The 17834-nt window shown below is 35.8% G+C and overlaps 2 protein-coding genes across 3 annotated transcripts in view; one reads left to right on the top strand and one right to left on the bottom strand.

Moving 5' to 3' along the window:
- The window catches only part of MCM9 (minichromosome maintenance 9 homologous recombination repair factor), a 91774-nt gene that overhangs the window by 36568 nt on the left and 37372 nt on the right, over window positions 1–17834 (bottom strand). For both annotated transcript variants that reach the window (XM_044249870.1, XM_044249879.1), the window contains exon 8: window positions 774–948. In XM_044249870.1, coding sequence (XP_044105805.1) covers window positions 774–948 — 175 coding nt within the window. The remainder of the gene's footprint in view (window positions 1–773; window positions 949–17834) is intronic.
- LOC122907163 (metallothionein-1-like) lies at window positions 6596–6781 on the top strand. Its single transcript, XM_044249915.1, has one exon. It carries the CDS (start codon window positions 6596–6598, stop codon window positions 6779–6781), a length of 186 nt encoding a protein of 61 aa, XP_044105850.1.

The following is a 17834-nucleotide window of genomic DNA, read 5'->3' as shown; positions in this document are numbered from 1 at the left end:
CCATGCTTAGACATCAAGGAATTTTAAAAATTTTAGTTTTTTCTTATTTGCTTCTACAGTAGCCACCTCTTCCTCTCATCTCTGTCAAAGGTGAACAGTTTGTGTGCCTCATCCCTCCTCAGATGGGCTGTCACACTTTAGAATTAAGTTCCCTTGATTTCCTTCTAAATCAGCTCTCTGATATGTTCAAGGGAAGTTATGATTTTTGCAGGCTATTTTTCTTGTTAGGATGGAAGTGACATGCTCTTACAGCTTTCCACACCATGGAAATGGAAGAACAACTTAGGTTTATGTTTTGTATATCTTTTCTTTTTAATTTCATTTTCTAAAATAATCTTACAACATATTTACAGATAGCAAAAAAGGTTCATACTAATTCACACCTAGCAGAGGGTAAGGTACGAGGTATGGGTAATCAAATATTTTCACTTTAAATAAAAAATTCCTAACATAGTAATATGCCCACTGTAGATATACATTATTGAATGAGAGAATAAGTTGGATCCTACATTGAAAGCTCTTCATAAGTCCCCTCCATAAATTAAGTCAACCTACATTTATACTTTAGTTTTGCCGTTCTTCATCCCAACAACTCATTTTTACTTCCTCATACACCACCATGGGGATGCTAACTTGTGTCTTGATGAACATAACTGATAATCCCTGATAAGACCAAACATACCTTGCAGTTCAATAAGGTTCACATTTTTCCATGATCATATTATTAACTAATCTCATTATTTCCATAGATTTTAAAGAAAAGAAACTCTTACCCAGCCTTAGCAACACTTATGGTTTGTTGCTCCATTGCCTCGTGGATACTGGTTCTGTCATGCTCTTTGAGGCTGTTAAACTCATCGATACAGCAAAGGCCCGCATCTGCCAGAACTAAAGCACCAGCCTCCAAATTCCATTCTCCTGAGTCTTTCACAGCAGTTACTGTCAGACCTAAGGAAACAAGCAAGCCATGTCAGCTTTTACTTCCCAAAGCATTTCTTATACCTATGAGGGAAAAGTACCTACATTTTAAATGGAAAAGAGTCAATGCTTTTATTTCTCATCTGTCAAGAGTGAATGGCATCAGACAGATCTGGTGGTTCCCAAGGGGAGGAGGAATGGGAGGATGGACAAAATAAGTGAAAGGAATTAAGAGGTACAAACTTATAAATGAGTCATAGGGATGTAAATAAAGTACAAGCATAGAGAATATAGTCAATAATATTGTAATAACTTTGTATGGTGACAGATGGTAACGACTGAGCACGGTAAGCATTTCATAATGTATCTAATTGTCGAATCACTATGTTGTATACCTGAAATGAATATAATATTGTATGCCAACTATACTTCATTAAGAAAAAATGGATGGCATTAGGAAAACTGTTTCTGGTATCTAGGCACTGGAAGGCCTCAGAAGATCCTATGTTCTAAAAATATAAGATGTGTTATTAAGTATTTTATAGCAACCAGAAGTCTCCAAATTTTCTCTTTCCTTGCTAGGTACCCTTACTGAACAGAAGGGGCAAATAGATCTCCAGAGATCTTCTGACAAGAGGTTCTATATAATAGGCTGTTTATAGAGAAGGTCCAAAAGACAGAAAACAGGAGATAGTAGAGTCCAATGATGAAAACGAAAAGTTTGCTCCTAGTCACAGCAGAGAAAGATGACTCCTTTAATATGTCTTTTTTGGTATTGATTCATCCTTTATACCAGAATGGTCAAAAGCAAGGACTCTGGGGGCACCTGGCTGGTTCCATCAATTAAGCATCTGACTCTTGGTTTCAGCCCAGGTCATGACCTTGGGTTTATGAGATTGAGCCCTGTGGTGGGCTCAGTGCAGGGTATGGTTGAGATTCTTTCCCTCTTCCTTCCCCTCTGGCCCTCTCCCAACTTGTGCATGTGCACTCTCTAAAATAAATGAACAAACAAATGAAGTCTTAAAAAAAAAAAAAAAAAGGCAAAGGCTTTGGAGTCACACAGACTTGGATCTCAAATTCTGGATCTGTCATTCTGGTTGTGAATACTGTAGGCAAGTATCCTAATATGTTTTATAAAACATATAACAATGGAATGTATCTTACAGAGTCTTGGATGTTCAAATAGAATATAATAAAACTCTTTAAAAGGTATATGACAGATACTGAATACTTATAATTGTTGATGATAAAAATTGATAAGCTAGACTGACCAAGAAAAAAAGAGGAGAAACAAGTTACAAATATCAGGAATGAAAGGGGGATATCACTATAAACTCTATAGAAATTTAACTAATAGTAAGTAAATACAATGAACAACGCTATGCCCTAAGTTTGATAACTTAGATGAAATGGTCAAACTCTTTGAAATATATAAACTGTGAAAGTTTATCTAAAAAGGAATAGATAGCTTGCATACTCCTGTATCTACTTTGAAAATTGGCTATGTAGTTAAAAATCCCACAACAAAAAAAAATCTACAGACTGAGATGACTTCATGATGAGTTCTACAAAACATTTATGAAAGAGATAATACCAATTCTACACAAAATTTTCAAAAATATGGAAAAACAAGGAACACTTCCCAACTCATTTACTATAGCCAGCATTATTAAGATACCAAAGCTAGATAAAGATATATTAAAAGAAAACTACAGACCAGTATCTCTCATAAACACAGATACAAAAATCCTCAAAAAATACAAGTAAATCAAACAATCCATAAAATAATAGATTATAACCAAGTAGGGTTTATCTAAGGACTGCAAGGCTAATTCAACATTCAAAAATTAACCAGTATAATTCACCATATCAATATCAAATAAGGAGGAAAAAAGCAAATAACCAAGCCATTATATTCAGGAGAAAAACCTGACAAAACTCAACAATTATTCATGATAAAAAAAAAAGTCTCTCAGAAAGCCAGGAATAGAGTGAACATCTTCAGTTTTATAAAGGGTATTTACAAAAATCATGACATATTTAATCATAAAAGACTGAATGCTTACCCCCACCATCATCCCCAAGATCAGAACAAGGCAAGAAGATTAGCTCTCATTACTCTTATTCAAAATCTTGGTGGAGGTTCTAGCCAGTAAAATAAAGGAAAAGAAATTAACAAACATCAGATCAAAAAGGAAAAAATAAATTATATATTTTCAGGCAATATGATTATGTATAAAATTCCAAGTCATGTACAAAAGAGCTACTAGAACTAAGTGAGTATAGCAAGGATGTAGGATGCAAGTCAATATACAAAAATCAGTCATATCTCTATATATTAGAAAAATATTAAAAACTGCAGTTAAAACACAATACAAGTTGGGGCATCTGGGAGGCTCAGTCAGTTAAGTGTCTTTCTTCGGCTCAGGTCATGATCCCAGTGTTCCCAGTCGAGCCCCACTGTTGGGCTCCCTGTTCATCAGGGAGTTTCTTCCCCCTCTGCCCCTCTCCCTGCTCATGCTCTCTCTCTCTCAAATAAATAAAATATTTTTAAAAATAAATAAAAATAATATAATTTATAATAGCACCTGAAAATATGAAATACCTGGGTATAAATCTTTAAAAATGTGCAAGATCTGAGCTGTGAATTTGAGCCCCACCTGGGTGCAGATTACTAAAAAAAAAAAATAATAATAATATTTACAAAAAATAATGTGCAAGATCTGTATGTAAGAACTACAAAACACCGATGAAGGAAATCAAAGATAACTAATTAAGTAAAGAGATATTCCATGTTCATGAAATGAATTGAAAAACTCAGTATTTATTTATTTATTTAAAAGATTTTATTTATTTATTTGTCAGAGAGAGTAAGCACAAGCCGGGAGTGGCAGGAAGTGGCTCCTTACTGAGCAAGGAGCCTGATGCAGGACTCAATCCCAGGACCCTGGGATCACGACCTGAGCTGAAGGCAAATGCTGAACCGACTGAGCCACACAGACATCCCTGAAAAATGCAGTATTTTAAAGATGCTTCCCCAAATTGTTCTATAATTATCCCTACATTGGTCTATAGATTCAATGCAATTCCAAGCTCAAAATTTTTTTAAAAGATTTATTTATTTATTTGAGAGAAAAGAGAGAGCAAGCAGGTGATGGCGGTGCCAAGGGAGAGAGAGTCCTAAGCAGACTGTGCACTGGGCACAGAACATGAAGAGGACTCAATCTCACTACCCTGAGATCACGACCTGAGAGAAAACCAAGAGTCAGACACTTAACCAACTGTACCACCCAGATACACCACCCCTCCAACAAAATCCTAATGTGGTTTTTCTTTTTATAGAAATTGACAGTCATCCCAAAATTTATACGGAAAAGTAAAGGAAATAGAAGAATCAAACCAAAAAACAGAGTAGGAGGTCATGATTTAATTTCCACATTTACTACAAAGCTACAGTAATTAATTCAGCATCATATTAGAAAAAGAAAAGACAGAGAGAACAATGGAATAGAGTCCAACAATAGGCCCACACATTTTGATAAAAATGCAAAAGCAATTCTATGAAGAAAAGATAATCTGCTCTATAAATGGTGCTGGAATAACTGGATAGCCTTATGCAAAAAGGAAAATAAAATCTATCTTGATCCCTATGTCAAATCTGATACATAAATTAACTCAATGAATGAAAGGATCTAAATGAAAAACATAAAACTTATAGATGAAAGCTCATAGAAGAAAATACAAGAGAAAATCTATGTGAGTTCTTCTGTTTTCCAGTCCAGCATTTAAGGAGCTCAGAAGTTGCCACAAGTTGCCACTTGTTTAACAGTAAGTAAAAACCTGAACAAACTGAAATATCAGTAATTATTTTAAGATGTATTAGAGAAATGAGGTCACAGGGTAAACTAATGTCCCCCAAATTAAGAAGACAGACAGAGAATCACAACTTACCAGGGCTGTTACCTCTATGGGAACCAGTAAAGAAACCTGAACTGTAATTGATGAATTGCTAGAGGCTCAGTGTGGACAACTCTGAGAATTAAAACTCCATTCATGGGGGACTCTAGACTTTAATGAGTTTTAGCTCCAAAAGTCATCCCAGGTTGTCACATTAAATACTGGCAATTTTTCTCTGATAGTATAAACAAAGAGATGGAAAGTCAAAGAGAAAAATAAAAAAAAAAAATTCTTGAGATCAGAAACAGTGGAAAAGAAAGGAAGAATGCTTTTGGTGGGCTCATTAGTGGACTGGACAAGTCTGAGTAAAGAATCTCTGAATGTAAAGATAGTATAAGTTTCAGTGGAAACTTCCAAAACTGAAAAGCAAACAGGAGAAAAGGTGAAAAATAACACAACAGAAGAAAGGGAAAAAGGCACAGCAATAATATTTGAAGCAATAATGACTAAGAATTAGTCATTAATTGATTAACTAATGTCAGACACCAAACCATGGATCCAGAAAACTCAAGATAATACTAAGCAGGAAAACTGTTTAAAAAAAACCCACAAAACTACATGGAGGCACATATTTAAATGTCAGAAAATTAAATGTAGGGCACCTGGGTGGCTCAGTGGGTTAAGCCTCTGCCTTCAGCTCGGGTCATGATCTCAGAGTCCTGGGATCGAGTCCCGCATCGGGCTCTCTGCTCAGTGGAGAGCATGTTTCCCCCTCTCTCTCTGCCTGCCTCTCTGCCTACTTGTGATTTCTCTGTGTGTCAAATAAATAAATAAGATCTTAAAAAAAAAAAAAAGGAAGAAAGAAAATCAAACGTAAAGAAAAAATTTGGAAAGAAATCAAAGGAAAAATACAACTTACCTGCAGAGGAGCAGAGATGAGAATTTTATCAAATTTCCCTCAGAAACCATGTAAGTAACAAAGATAGAGTGAAATATTCAAAGTATCAAGAGAAAAAGCCTGCCAGCCTAGAATTCTGTACCTTTTGTGAAATTATGTTCAAAAGTGAAAAAGAAAAAAAAATTTTTTTGAGGCAATTTGTTGCCTGGAGACTTGCTTTGCAAGAAATACTAAGGGAAGTTCTTTAGAGAGAAGGAAAATGATATAGGTCAGAAGCTCAGATCTACACAAAGAGACCTGGTTGGCTCAGTGGGAAAAGCATACAACTCTTGGTCTTGGGGATGTGAGTTTGAACCCCATATGGGGTGTAGAGATTACTTAAATAAATAAATAAACTTAAAAAAAACACTTCATATCTACATAAAGTAAGGAGGAATGAAGGACTACATAACATAAAAACTTCTGTTTTTCTTATTCTTAATTCACCTAATAGTAGTTTGTTAAAAAATAATAGTAATAATGTATTCAAATATGTATGCTTATATGTGTTTATGTTCAAGTGAACTGAATGGGAGCAATAATAAAAAGGATGAGAGGGAAGAATTAGAAATATCTTGCTAGTTACAAGGTACTGTGCTACCCATGAAGTATTTTTAGTGTTATTTGAAAGTGGACTTGGATTAATTGTAAATGTATATTGCAAACTCTAGAGCAACCAATTATGAAAGTTCAAAAGAAACATAATTGATATACTAAGAGAGGAAAAAACTAGAATCAGATAAAATGCTCAATTAAAACCATAACAGGGATCGCGCTTTCAACCCGCAGCGTTGTGTTTTTTGAGTTGTTTATATTGAATTTCCGTCCTCAGGGTGGTCCAAAATGGACCCCAACTGCTCTTGCTCCACCGGCGGTTCCTGCACATGCGCCGGCTCCTGCAAATGCAAGGAGTGCAAATGCGTTTCTTGCAAGAAGAGCTGCTGCTCCTGCTGCCCTGCGGGCTCTGCCAAGTGTGCCCAGGGCTGCATCTGCAAGGAGGCGTCGGACAAGTGCAGCTGCTGTGCCTGATCCCGGGGAGCCCATTCCCGATGTAAAGAGAACCACATGTACAAACCTGTAGTTTTTTGTGTGTTCATACTACCTGACCCAATTGCTACATTCCCATTTTTGTGATCTCTTTGAATGAGAGTAAATTCATCTAGATTGTTCTAACAAAAAACAAACAAACAAAAAAAAAAACATAATAGGCAGGAAAGTGGGAGATAAAAACAGGAACAAAGAACAAGCACAATAAATAAAAAATGCTAACAAATATGGCAAGTATTAATCCAGCAAGATCAATAATCACTTTGAACATTTATAGTCTAAATATAATAATTAAAAGACAGATTATCAGAGTTGATAAAAAATGACCCAACTATACATTCTCTATAAGAAACCCATTTTATTTTCACTTTTTTGAAACCCACTTTAAATATAAAGACATGCAGATTAAAAGTAAAGACAGAGAAAGATATACCATGTTGATACTAATCCAAAAAATATGAGAGTAACTTTATTAATTTCAGACAGAACAGATGCCAGGGCAAGAAAAATTATCAGGGAGACAGAGGAACATTACATAATGATAAAAGGGGGTCAACACTCCAAGATGACATAACAATCCTTAATATTTATGGGCCTCAGAATATTTGAGGTAAAAACTAGTGAAAGTCAAATGAGAAGCTGATGAATTTGTATTATAGTTGGAGACCTCACCACCCCTGTATGGGAAATGGACATATCCAGCAGGCAGAAAATCAGTAAGGCCATAACTGAACTTAAAAGGACCATCGATCAACCGAACAGAACAAGCATCTATAAAGGACTTCATCCAACAATAGCAGAATGTATTTTTTTCTCCCATGATCCCATGGAATATTCACCAAGATAGACCGTATGCAGGAAGATAAAACACAGCTTAGCAAATTTAAAAAAGAAATCATAAATCTCTCAGATCACAATGTAATTAAACTAGAAAGCAATAACTGAAAGAGAACTAGAAAATCCCAAATTATGTGAAGATTAAAGAACACACTTCTAAATAACACATGGGAGAAGGAAGAAATCTCAAGAGAAATTTAAAAATGTTTTGAACTAAATAAAAATGAAAATCTAACATCAAAATGTGTCGGATGCAGTAAAAACAGTGCTTATAAGTGCATGTATTAGAAGGGAAGAAAGATCTAAAATCAATAATACAAGCTTCCACTTTAGAAACTAGAAAATGAAGAGCAAATTAAATCCAAAGCAAGCAGAAGAAAGGAAATAATAAAAATTACAGCAGAAATCACTGAAGTTGAAAGCAGGAAATCAATAGTGAAAATCATTGAAACCAAAATTTGTTCATTAAAACCAAAATCTGTTCTTTGACAAGATAAATAAAATTGATAAGCTAAGAAAAAAGAGAAAAGACACAAATTACTAATATCAGAAAGGAATAGGGGACACTGATCCTATTGACATGAAGCAGATAAAGAAGAAATATTACCAACAACTTTATGCCCACAGATTTGATAACCTAGATGAAATGGACCAATTCCTTGAAAAACATAAGCTGCCAACTCACATAAGAAGAAACAGACAATGTGAATAGGCCCATATCCATCAAAGAAATGGAATCAATAATTAATAACCTTCTAAAATACAAAGTATCAGGCCCAGATGGCTTCACTGGTGAATTCTACTAACATTTAAGGAAGAAATGATACCCATTCTCTACAGTTTTTGCAGAAGACAGAAGTATAGGTAATACTTCCTAACTCATTCTATGCCAGCATAACCTTAATAGCAAAACCCCAACAAAGACATTATAAGAAAACTACAGCCTATATCTCTCATGAACATAGATGATAAAATCTTCAGTAAAATATTAGCAAACTTGTGCTCATTTTGGCAGCACATATACTAAAATATTAGCAAACTAAATCCAACAATGTATAAAAAGAATTACATATAATGACCTAGTGGGATTTATCTGAGGTATACCAGGCTGGTTCAATAAGCAAAAATCAATTGATATTATTTATTATATCAACAGACTAAAGAAGGAAAAAACCCCACAGAACAGATTCGAAAGTCCATTAATAGTAGAACAGAGAAATTGTTGTATATTCATACTGTGGAATAAGATAGTAGTAAAAAATGAAGTGCAGATTAATAAACACAATACAGATGAAATATTAAAATACAATACTGAGCAAAAGAATACACACTCTACAATTTCATTATTGTAAAGTAAAAATACCAGGCAAAAACAAATTAGTGCTAATAGACCAGACCTACATGAAATACTAGGGGAGTCTTTCGGGCTGAAATGAAAGAGCACTAAGACAGTAACTCAAGTACACATAAAGAAATAAAAGATACCAGTAAACTAACTACATAGGTAAATATTAAAGATAGTATCAATGTAATTTTGTTTGTAACTCTTTTCTTCTGATTTAAGTAAAAACTGCAGAAAGCAAAAATTATAAAACTGTGTATTTTAATTTTTCTCTGATAGTATAAACAAAGAGATGGAAAGTCAAAGAGAAAAATAAAAAAAATTCTTGAGATCAGAAACACTGGAAAAGAAAGGAAGAATGAAATAAATTAAAATTTATTTCAATAAATAAAAAATTATTATTTAATTTTAAATAATAATAATATTATTATTAATAAATAAATTAAATCAGCTTATAATGTATAAAGATGAAATTTGTATGACAATAATAGCCCAAAAGAAGGTGGAGGGAACAGAATTTTTTTTAATTTATTTATTTTCAGCATAACAGTATTCATTATTTTTTCACCACACCCAGTGCTCCATGCAGTCTGTGCCCTCCATAATACCCACCACCTGGTACCCCAACTCCCACCCCCCCCCGCCACTTCAAACCCCTCAGATTGTTTTTCAGAGTCCATAGTCTCTCATGATTCACCTCCCCTTCCAATTTACACCAACTCCCTTCTCCTAACACCCCTTGTCCTCCATGATATTTGTTATGCTCCACAAATAAGTGAAACCATATGATAATTGACTCTCTCTGCTTGACTTATTTCACTCAGTATAATCTCTTCCAGTCCCGTCCATGTTGCTACAAAAGTTGGGTATTCATCCTTTCTGATGGAGGCATAATACTCCATAGTGTATATGGACCACATCTTCCTTATCCATTCATCCGTTGAAGGACATCTTGGTTCTTTGCATAGTTTGGTGACCATGGCCATTGCTGCTATAAACATTGGGGTACAGATGGCCCTTCCTTTCACAACATCTGTATCGTTGGGGTAAATACCCAGGAGTGCAATTGCAGGGTCATAGGGAAGTTCTATTTTTAATTTCTTGAGGAATTTCCACAGTTCTCCAAAGAGGCTGCACCAACTTGCATTCCCACCAACAGTGTAAGAGGGTTCCCCTTTCTCCACATCGGAGGGAACAGAATTTTACTAGAACAAAATTTTTATATACTATTAAAATTAAATTAATATTAACCTGAATTAGATTGGCTATAAATTAAGATACTATACCCCCCAAGAAAATCACTAAGAAAATAACCCCCAAAAATACAGTAAAAGAAGAAAAAAGGTATTAAAACGATACACTAGAAATTACATCAAGCACAGAAGAGGGCAGTAATGGAGAACACGGCAACAAAGAGGACATAAGCCATATGGAAAACGTATGGAAAACATCCTACCTCATCAGTAAGTATGTAAAAGTAAACAAACACTTTAATAAAAAACAGTTTGCAGAATGAATACAAAGACATGATCCAATTATGTGTTGTCTACAAGAAACACACTTTAGACAGTAACCAAGAGGATTGCAGTGGCTATGGTAATATCAGAGAAATATTTTAATATTGTTTTTAAAATATGCTAATGTGAAAATATATTCACAAGTGAAGACAAGTAGGTTTATCTCAGAAATGTAAGATTGAGGTACATCTGGAAACCAATTTATGTAGCATTCTCATATTAATAAAGGACAAAAAGCACATGATCATCTCAATAGAAGCAGCAAAAAACATTTGACAAAATTCAATACTCTTTCATGTAAAAACACTCAAAAAACTAGGAACAGAAGGGAAATTCCTCAACCTGATAAAGAGCATCTATAGAAAACCCACAACTAAACATCATTCTTAATGGTACAAGACTGAATATTTTCCTAAGATCAGAAACAAGATAGGGATGTTCACTCTCACTGTTTTGTTTGTTTGTTTGTTTTAAGATTTATTTATTTGAGAGAAAGAGAGCATGTGGCAGGGGAGAAAGGCACAAGGAGAGGAAGAGGAGAAGCATACTTTCCACTGAGCACAGAGCCCCATGCTGGTTTGATCCTAGGACCCAACGTGGAGACAACGACCTGAATCTAAACTAAAAGTCGGAAATTCAACCAACTGAACCACTCATGGACCTCCCTCTCACTATTTCTATGAAACACTGTATTGGAGATTCTGGAAAGGGCATCTAGGCCAAAAATGAAATAACAGGCATCCAGAAGGGGAAATGAAGAAATAAAATTATCTTTATTTGCAGATAGCATAATCTTGCGTATAGAAAATCCTAAAGAATCCACAAAAAATTATTACAACTAATAAATGAGTTCAGCAAATTTGAAGGACACAAAATCAATTTTAAAAAGCTGTATGCAAAAAAAAAAAATAAAAAATAAAAAGCTGTATGCCTGTACATTTTTTTTTAAGATTTTATTAAATTTTTTAAAAGACTATTTATTTATTTGACAGAGAGAAGCAGAGAGGCAGGCAGAGAGAGGGGGGAAGCAGGCTCCCAGCTGAGCAGACAGCCTGATGCAGGGCTTGATCCCAGAACCCTGAGATCATGACCTGAGCCAAAAGGCAGAGGCTTAATCCACTGCGCCACCCAGGGCCCCTATTAATTTTTTTTGAGAGAAAATGAAAGCTTCAGTGAGCACAAGCAGGGGGAGACAGAGAAGCAGACTTCCTGCTGAGCAGGAAGCCTGACGTGGGGCTTGATCCCAGGACCCCAAGATCATGACCTGAGCTGAAGGCAGAGGCTTAACTGACTGAGCCACCTAGCCGCCCCTACACTTTCAATGAGGAATACAAAAATGTAATTAAGAAAATAATTCCATTACAATAGCATCAAAAAGAACAAAATACTTAGGATAAAGTACAAAGGATACTTAGGATAAAGAATAAATTTAACAACAACAACAAGAACAAAACTTATACCCTGAAAACTATAAACACTGAAAACTAAGAACACTGTCCTGACTCTCCCCCTGTCGCGGCGCTTCCTCTGGGTGCCTCAAAGGACAGGCTCAGGCCCAATGCCTGCTGTGGCCTGGGCTCGCACATTCTTCCCCAGGCCCAGTAAAACCGAACCCCAGTGAAACCCCAAGAAATTGAGGATGACTTAAGTAAATGAGAAGACATACATGTTCATTGACTGGAAGACTTAATATTGTTAAAATGACAATATTCCCCAAAGGATTCTACAGATTCAGTGCAATCCCTATTAAAATCTCAACTATCTTCTTTGTAGAAATTGACAAAGTGATGCTAAAATTCCTATGGAAATTCAATGAATCCCAAGTAGCCAACATAATCTTAAAAAAGAACAAAGTTGGAAGACTCACACTTCCTGGACTTCAAAACTGACTACAAAGCTACAATAATCAAGACAATATGGTGATGTCGTAAGGATACAGACCAACAGAACAGAACTGATTGTCCAGAAACAAACCCATACTTTTACGGTCAATTCATTCTTGGGGGAAAGAACAGTCTTTTCAAATTATACGGGCTGGGAATTTAGACATCCACATGCAAAAATATGAATTTGGACCCCTACTTCACATCATATACAAAAAATAATTCAAACTGGGTCAAAGACTTAAATATAAGATGCTAAAAGTATAAAACTCTTAGAGGAAAACTACCCAACAATTCCACTTTGGGTATGTATCTGAAGAAAACAAAAAACAGAAAAGATACATGTATTACCATGTTCACTGCAGCATTATTTACAATAGCCAAGACATGAAAACAACCTGTTGATGGATAAACTGTAGTATATAAACACAATGGAATATTATTTAGCCATAAAAAGGATGAAATCTTGCCATTCACAACAATAGGGATAAACCTTGAGGGCACTATGTTCAGCAAAATTAGTCAGAGAAAGAAAAATACTACATGATCTCTCTTACTTGTGGACTCTAAAAAAGTTCATAGATAGGGACGCCTGGGTGGCGCAGTTGGTTGGACGACTGCCTTCGGCTCAGGGCGTGATCCTGGAGTCCCGGGATCGAGTCCCACATCAGGCTCCCAGCTCCATGGGGAGTCTGCTTCGCTCTCTGACCTTCTCCTCGCTCATTCTCTCTCTCACACTCTCTCTCTCAAATAAATAAATAAAATCTTTAAAAAAAAAAAAAAGTTCATAGATACAGAGAATCAAGCTCATAAAACAACAGATAAATTGGTGGTTGCCAAACTAAATTGGTATGGAGGGAGAAATGAGTGAGCTGTTTTTTGTTCTGTTTTGTTTTTTAGTTTAAATACATTGACTATTTTAGGGGCGCCTGGGTGGCTCAGTGGGTTGGGCCGCTGCCTTCGGCTCAGGTCATGATCTCAGGGTCCTGGGATCGAGTCCCGCATTGGGCTCTCTGCTCAGCAGGGAATCTGCTTCCTCCTCTCTCTCTCTGTCTGCCTCTCTGCCTACTTGTGATCTCTCTCTGTCAAATAAATAAATAAAATCTTTAAAAAAAAATACATTGACTATTTTAATATTAAAAAACTTTAAAAAATGAAACTATTAAAATCCTTGGAGAAAACAGAAATAAAGTAAATGTATAAAATGCTTCATGTAAATAAAACAGGTGTAAATCTTCATGACCTTTGATTATAATGGCAGTGTTTTCAAAAAGTGACACCAAAAGAAAAACAAAAAAAGCAAAATAAATTTAAAAAGAAAAGCTAAATAGATGAATTGGGCTTTGTCTAAGTTATAAGCTTTTGGGCAGCTAAGGCTACCAACGACCAAAAAAAAAAGGAAAAACCCCTCACAGAATGGCAGAAAATTTTTCTGAAACGGATATACCAGTCTCTGAAAGTCTCTAATAAGAGACTTGCATTTAGAATATATAAAGAACTTGTGCTCGCTTTGGCAGCGCATATACTAGAACATATAAAGAACTCTTACAACTCAATAAGAAAAAGACAAAAACCCAATTGTTCAAATGACCAAAGGATCAGAACAGACATTTCTCCACAAAAGATACACAAATGGCCAATAAGCAAACAAAAAATGCTGAACAGCTTTCGCCATCAGGGAAATATAAGTCAAAACACAATGAGATACTACCTTCACATACCACCCATGGCTGTCATCAAAGACATAATAAGCACTGGCGTGGATGAGGAGAAATTGGAACACTCACACATCGCTAGTGGGAATGTAAAATTGCGTAGTCACTTTGAAAAACAGCTTGGTAGTTCCTCAAAAGGAGTTATCATATGACCCGGCAACTCTACTCTTAATTAAGCATGTAACCAAAGGAATGGAAACATAGGTCCTATACAAAAATTTGTACACAAATGTTCATAGCAGCATAGCTGTTACTTTAAAAAAAAAATTACTGTGTAATTATACTGGCGTTCTTAAAAGTAGATTCTTTATATGCCGGATTCAAGGCTTTGGCAGGCACAGATTCTACAAACCTAAAATCTGTCAGTTCCCTATTAGTTCATTTATTTGTGAAACTTTCCCCCTTCCTATCCTTTCCAGTTTTTGGCCTCTTCCACACGACCCTGCATACGAGGCCTCCAATCTCACCAGGCCTCCCTGCCTAGCTTCCGTCAAGCGAGGCTCCATCTGATGCTGATGGTCTCTATAGTAACCAACTAGAAATGCTGCTATGCTTAGCAGTGGCTTTGTGCAATCAGTGCTCTAGCCCAGAGAGGTTTTAAAAACCTGAGTCCTTTCTCGACTTACCACGCATTTCCCCTGATATGGGGAAAAGAGAGCATCTGATGAGTGAGAAAGGTGGAGGGTTAAAGAGAAAAGGATTGAATGTAAAACATGAAAGATGGATAAGTGGAGACTGAGTTCAAGAGAAAAATGAATTTAGAAGGAGCTTCATTTATTAAAGGGGTAAGAACACATGGTAAATAACTAGATACAAGAAATAGAAAATAATTATTAAGCACTTCCATTCATATTCTTCTGGTCAGAAACACTATAATGATATTAACATCAACAAACTGTCAACAACAAACATAATTATGGTGCTTCAGAAAGCTGACTGATGTCACTGATAGCTATCCAAAGGGTGTTTTACAGTGGAGTCCAGTTATGGATAAGGGATCAGACATCATTTATATCTTCAACAAATCTGTAACATAATGATGGATGGCAGTGAACACAAAATAGTGAAAATGTTATTAATGAGGTGGAACACAGAATGGGGGAGAGGAGTCATACTTTATGTAACAAATACGGAAACCTCCAAAAAAGTATAGCAAGGCATTCTAGGATGTGTAGGTCCATCCTCCCCTACATATCCCTTTTGCAACAGGAGGCTTGACCTTCTTGATCCTCAAGGGGGAGACTCCCATAGCTTTGCCTTGACAAAAAATTCTCCTCTCATTCCCAGTATATACCTGCGCTAACCTCTTTCATGGAGCTGTATTCCTTAAGAGTTCATTAATCAAGACACTTCTACCGTGTCTGCCAGCCTATGGGTTCTTCCAGGAAATGATACCAATTGCTTTTTCTACACATAGAGGTCACTTTAAATATCTGACAGAGGAAAGAGAATGGAGAAGCACTAGGTCAGAAATTAAAGGAACAGGTTTCTGAGCACCTGTGTCTTCATTTGTTATGTGGGAATGATAATACGTTACCCTCTTACCATACCAGGATGTTTTGAGGCTTAAAAGCAGGTTATTTAAAAATTCTTTACAAATGATAAAAAAAGCATCATACCATATATATATACATACATATATATATGTATACATATATACTATATACATGTGTGTATGTGTGTAGGGTATAGAAGTGAGTAGGGTATAGAATAGAACATGTTAGATGGAACTTTAACGAGTTATTAAAGTTCTGTGGGAGGCAAAATACATATGTATACATATATACTATACACACATACACACATACACACATACTATACATACTATATCACATAGCCTTTATTGTGATACCCTATTTTGCCTCCCACAGAACTTTAATAACTCGTTAAAGTTCCATCTAACATGTTCTATTCTATACCCTACTCACTTGATTACATAGTTATCTTTCCAATAAAGTCTATATATGTTTAGTCTTTGACTATGCACAGACATGAACACAATTTCACATAATAAATGCTCTCTCTATATAATTAGTTATTAAAATCATTACTGTAGTATTTATTCCTTTTAGAAATGTAAATGCCAACAAATCTTGACATTCTACATTTATACAGAAAATCTTATATAAAGCTATAATTAAGGGACGCCTGGGTAGCTCAGCTGATTAAATGTCTACCTTCAGCTTGAGTCATGATCCCAGGATCCTGGGATTAAGTCCTGCATCAGGCTTCTTCCTTAGCAGGGAGCCTGGTTTTCCCTCTGCCTGCTGCTCCCACTTCTTGTACTCTCTGACAAATAAATAAATAAAATCTTAAAAATAATGTATAGAACTATCATTAAATTTTGACATCCTACAACTAATAAATAATTGGGAGCCCTTTAAACTAATTAAAGATCATACTATGACAAGACTTACATGAGTTTTTTTTTTTTTAATGAGGACAATAATGCAAATGTCTCTTTACAGAGAATTAAATGCAGGACTAATATAATTACCCCAGGTGGAAATCCAGGATTTGAACAAAAGCAAGAGGTTAGCACTTCCATTCCTATGATAACTTATGCAGCAGGCAGGAGCTGAGACTTGATTTAAATCTTAGTTATAATACATTTTAATTCAATTTAATTCTAGTTCATTTTAATTCACTCTTTTCATCTTGTTTTGTAGGTGACCTCAATTTAACTTCAAGTTTAGGATTCTTAGAAGCCCTCTGCAGAGCAGCTTTGGAGCAAGGAAGAAAGCTGCATCTTGTCCCTTCAGATTTTAATTTGTATGCCCAACACCGGTAGGTACTTTCTCTGAATAGCTGTGGCATACCACTCCATACCCTGCCACAACCTACTGCCATAGCTAAATGATCACCTCATTTCACACCACAGAAACCACTTGATAACAGACCAATAACTGGATTAAATAAACTGAGATTGCCAAATAAGCCTAACTGTGAGGGCAAATAATTATAGCTGTATTGTTTTGTTAGGATGACCATAACAAAATACCAGCTTGGATAGCTTCAACAATATAAATGTATTTTCTCACAGTTTTGGAGGCTAGAAGTACAAGATTAAGGTGTCAGTAGGGTTGGTTTCTTGTATAGCCTCTCTTTGGCTTGCAAATAGTTGCCGCCTTCTTCTTCTTTTTTTTTTTTAAACCCTTATTTTCTCTACCCCATCCTTTCTTTTCTCCCTTCAAAGCACTTAATTTTTTTAACATCTTAATTTTATTTTACTTTTTTTCATGTTCCGAGTCATTGTTTATGCACCACACCCAGTGCTCCATGCAATATGTGCCCTCCTTAATACCCACCACCAGGCCCACCCATCCCCCCACATCCCTCCCCTCCATAATCCTCAGTTTGTTTCACAGAGTCCACAGTCTCACTGTGTCCTCAACATGGTCTTTTCTCTGTGCATGCTACCTTTGGTGTCTCTTTTTATGTCCAAATTCCCTCCTCTATAGGGATACCAGTTAAACTGGATTACAACCCACTTTAAGGAACTCATTTTAACTTAACCATATCTTTAATGGCTTTATCACCAAATACAGTCACATTCTGAGGTACTGGAGAGTTAGGGCTTCAACATATGAATGGGGTGGGGGGGGATACAATTCAGCCTATAACAATAGCTAACTAGGGTCATTTATCTCTGAGAGGCACTAATTTAGGCTTTGTTCATCTTGGAACCCAGACCATCTCTTTCAGCCATCCTTCCTGCACTTAAACTGTACACACAGAAGC

Source organism: Neovison vison, chromosome 1 (assembly GCF_020171115.1).
Source record: "Neovison vison isolate M4711 chromosome 1, ASM_NN_V1, whole genome shotgun sequence".
Taxonomy (NCBI): domain Eukaryota; kingdom Metazoa; phylum Chordata; class Mammalia; order Carnivora; family Mustelidae; genus Neogale; species Neogale vison.
Note: the sequence above shows the minus strand (reverse complement) of the source record. Positions and strands in the feature narration are given on the sequence as shown.

Coding starts and splice junctions, on each gene's coding strand:
- LOC122907163 (XM_044249915.1), top strand. CDS start 6,596: ATGGACCCCAACTGCTCTTGCTCCACCGGCGGTTCCTGCACATGCGCC.